At 30.3% G+C, this 3,869-nt stretch overlaps 1 protein-coding gene across 4 annotated transcripts; it reads left to right on the top strand.

Moving 5' to 3' along the window:
• Positions 1–297: 297 nt before the first annotated feature.
• LOC105424418 (uncharacterized) lies at positions 298–3,705 on the top strand. 4 transcript variants are annotated; one of them, XM_011634643.3, is made up of 8 exons: positions 298–562; positions 665–826; positions 891–1,193; positions 1,307–1,423; positions 1,877–1,983; positions 2,067–2,360; positions 2,499–2,782; positions 2,863–3,705. In XM_011634643.3, the coding sequence occupies exons 2-8, from the start codon at positions 698–700 to the stop codon at positions 3,255–3,257; spliced, it is 1,629 nt and encodes a 542-aa protein (XP_011632945.2). In that variant the 5' UTR covers positions 298–562; positions 665–697; the 3' UTR covers positions 3,258–3,705. The 4 variants fall into 4 exon arrangements, with proteins under 4 accessions (XP_011632945.2, XP_011632942.2, XP_011632944.2 ...); XM_011634640.3 differs by having other exon boundaries at positions 301–562; positions 1,307–1,531; XM_011634642.3 differs by having other exon boundaries at positions 303–562; positions 936–1,193; positions 1,307–1,531.
• The last annotated feature ends 164 nt before the right edge of the window (positions 3,706–3,869 follow it).

Here is a 3,869-nt window from a genome sequence, read left to right on the forward strand (position 1 = left end):
ATTGCTTTCTGTTCTTAGTTCCTTATGAATTTAAATGTGTAAATCAATCTTACAACAATTGCAAAGCTGCTCTCTCTGCTGTACTCAGTCAATGTATCGGTGCATTTTCGTTGACTCGTCGAGTCTTACGGCGAGTTTACAATTAATGACGGAATTGTGCGAGCTCATTGGTCGAGACATTGACAGATTCGGTAAATAAAGGATATGTTCCAAAATTTATTGTCAATGCTGATGATGTATACTATACGTCACGTGAATTGTAGATTTTCAGCGCTGGCATTGAATTTTAGAACACAGCCGAAATGATGGGTTCAACGGCCTGAAAAATTTGTGAAGTCAAATAAACGCGTGAATCGAAGGTGGGAAGGAATAGGCGACTGTCTCATCCGTCACGTCGACGCAGTCACGCGGAATCCGATGTTCGATTTGCGTTTCAAGAATTCTAATTGATGTTTATTTTCGCAAAACATCAGATATCGGATGTATAATAATCACTCTAACGTTCCATTTGATAAGCACTAAGTGTCTTGCTGCGATTTATTGTGAAACATCGCTCTTTCAGGTTACGATATATACAGATTACTTATCGATATGTAAATCATCTGTCGATGATGTAGGAGTAATAATACATAACTTTGTGTTTTGTCTCTGTTTATTTTTATAGAATTTTTTAAATTCACACGATATACTCGTAAAAATGCCTAGCAATCAACGAGACGTAATGAGCAAAATGAGTAAGACAACACCAAAATGTGAAGCAACGACAGTCAAGACTAAGAGTTCAGGAAGTCAACAAACTTCTAAAACTCACAATGTAGAACATAAGGTTTCACTTAGCAATATTTTTTAATAAACTTTGCATTATGTTTGAATAAATTTTTATTATGCAGCATGTAACAACGACTCCTTCTAAGGAAGTTTTATTACTTGGTCAGGACCACATTGTTGAAATCACAGTAAGCAGTAAAAAGGTCAAGGATCAGAAACATATTTCACCTACAGTGAGTTTTAGTCCTGGACAGAAGATTGAGAAAAAAAAATCTACGACTGTTGAAAATAAGAACTGGGGTGATACTTTTAGGCAACAAAATTTGTTATATATGGCAAAACAGTCTTCTAAACGTACTGAAGATAGAGAAATCAAAAGGAATGTAAACATTAAAAAACCACAAAGAAATATTGTTAAACATCCTGTAAGTATTACACATTATATACATGAATATACTTCTATTTTTGTTTAAATATTTCTTATTTGTAGTATGTTGGAGAAATATATAATTTCATACTAAAAACTCTCTTACTTCAGGTGAAGTCAGAAGAAAAACATTCCAAAACTTCATGTTGTTCATCAGTCCTTGTTCGGGATTGTGCTGTACAATGTTCTGAAATATTTTATAATAATAATATTGCTGAATTTAATCCGGTATATATGTTACATTTAATAAAACAGTTAAAAGACCTAGTCAATAAGAAAGATAAAAGAACTTGTGAGATCTTTACGGAAATGGAACAAATACTGCAAAAATTACCAGTAAGCTTTGTAAAATTACTATCTGACTATGTAGTTGTGATTTATATTTTTTTATAGCTTTTTTTATTATATTTTGATATTTATTGATTTTGATAGTTTTTTTTAATGTTTGTATTCTCTTTAGTTTCTTTATCTTCATTATGTTTAAAACGCTATTCTTTTGGCATACACAACAAATTTTGTAGCCTAAAAATATCATTACAATTTAATTACAGAATTTTATTATTATTAATCATCATGGACCTTCCCAACCTTCTGTAATTTATGCATGTTCCATAAGCTCTATTAAATCTTTTATATTACTTTTATTTTGGAATGAGTTGAGATTGGTGTTCATTTTTACAGAATCTAGAAAGCAAATTAGAACCGAGTTTAATTTCATTAACGGAGTCTTGTAAAAAGATGAAGGCTATGTGTGAATCATTCATATTAGAACGAGAAAAATTGCAAAGGTTTGTCATGAAATATCAATATAATAACAAAACTTAAAACAAAAATACAAATACTAATTTTTAACTTTTTTATTTTAAATCAGTGAAATTTCAAACCGAGATGAACGATTAAAAGAAGCTGATCAGAAATATATAGCATTAACACGGCAATTTGAGGAAGCAATTTGTAAAAAAAATGTTACAATGTCAGAGTTAAGGCAACAAATTGAAAACAACGAAAGAACAATTGTAAATTTAAGGGCAGATCTAGATAAGCAAATCGAAATTGCAGAAAAGAATTACATTGATAACAAATATTTAACAATGGAGATACATAAGCTTTCAGAATTATCTTCTTATAAAGATATGCTAAGTACTGATTATCGGCGTACAATAAAGTTAGTATATTTTCGGTTATTAATAATATGCGTGTCTTTAAAAATTTAGCGATCGGTGAATACATAGTGTGAATGCTACAAATTATACTTTCTATTTCCATTCTATTTGAAATTTATACATATTAATTTATATTACAGAGAACTACAAAATCAAATGGCCGAGCAGTTAAAGATTGTAAATGAAGTATGTCTGAAGCTGAAGGCAGAAGGCGCAAGTCCTCAAATATCATTAGTCAATATAGGACATGCATGTTCGTCTCCTACGTCAAGTCTCTCTGACAAATCCTGGCATGATTTATTAGATATATCTTCAGTAAATCCTCAAGAACAGACTTTAAAAAAAGATATGCCAGTTAGAGAATTTGAACTCGTTAGCTTACTCGATGGGGAATCATCGTGTACTATAATGCCAGATCAAAAAGGTAACATAATTATTAATCGCTGGCATAATATAATTATCTTGATGCAATTTTTAACTTACGTTAATGTTTATTTTTAACAGTTACGAATGATAATGGAACAATAATGCAAAATAATAATGAAAATAATATCGTTTCTTCTCAAAATGTGAACGATACGATCGCAAAAAAATCTGTACGTCACTCAAAGAAGAATCACGATAAAGAAAACGACAAAATGAAAAAGTTTACAACACTTAAGGAAAGAAAAAATAATGCCAAAAATTCATTCCATCTTAACGCATCAAAAGTTTTTGAAAACATGTCTACCAAGTCAACAGTTTCTGACGTAAGAAAGCAGAACGATATGCAATATAGGAAACCTGTTAATATACCAAGTCCGTTACGGGACTGTCCACATCCTGATTGGAGTGACAGCAGTTTACCTAGCATTAGTACGACTTCCAATTTAGATATGGTACCCTCGAATAATGTTTGAGAAACTATACGCTTAAGATTGAATGGTAATGGCTGAATTCTCGAAAATCCCATGTAGGGATTTAATCCCATATAGAGTGTTATTGATATAATTCCTATGATATTGATTGAATGTGTATATAGATTTATATCTTGTTGAACTGTGATAAACTATCATAATGCATATTCTAGTTCATAATAAAATCCAAAGCTAGTGTTTTACATTAAGTAAAACTGCTCAATAATCACGATATTTCTGAAAATATTAACACGTTAAACACACAATTTGCACGCACATTCCTATCGAAATAAAAAATTGTAAATTGTACTTTACACATCTTGCAAGTTTTCGTGTTGTTTTATATATTTGTTTTCAATATTTTAACGCTAAGATATAATTTAATAAGATTGTAAAACTCAAATTGTAAAAATAGACAGTCAAAAATATATTTTTCTGTAAATATATAAAACTTTTATTTGTAAATTCGCTTGTAGTTCTCACGGTATCAAGATTTTGACACATATAACCTGTATTATTACGAATTAACTATGCATATAATATGTTTCAACATATACATTTGCTTTACGGAGAACAGGTCACGAATATAAATTTTACGCACACAAGAGAACAAGA

Source organism: Pogonomyrmex barbatus, unplaced genomic scaffold (genome assembly GCF_055798465.1).
Source record: "Pogonomyrmex barbatus isolate J1 unplaced genomic scaffold, ASM5579846v1 scaffold1, whole genome shotgun sequence".
Lineage (NCBI taxonomy): Eukaryota > Metazoa > Arthropoda > Insecta > Hymenoptera > Formicidae > Pogonomyrmex > Pogonomyrmex barbatus.

Bases quoted from the DNA above. Each gene is read 5' to 3' on its own strand.
- LOC105424418 (XM_011634640.3), top strand. From the start codon at position 698: ATGCCTAGCAATCAACGAGACGTAATGAGCAAAATGAGTAAGACAACA. The intron at 827-890 runs GTTTCACTTAGC...TTTATTATGCAG, and splicing joins CTCACAATGTAGAACATAAG to CATGTAACAACGACTCCTTC. The intron at 1,194-1,306 runs GTAAGTATTACA...CTCTTACTTCAG, and splicing joins GAAATATTGTTAAACATCCT to GTGAAGTCAGAAGAAAAACA.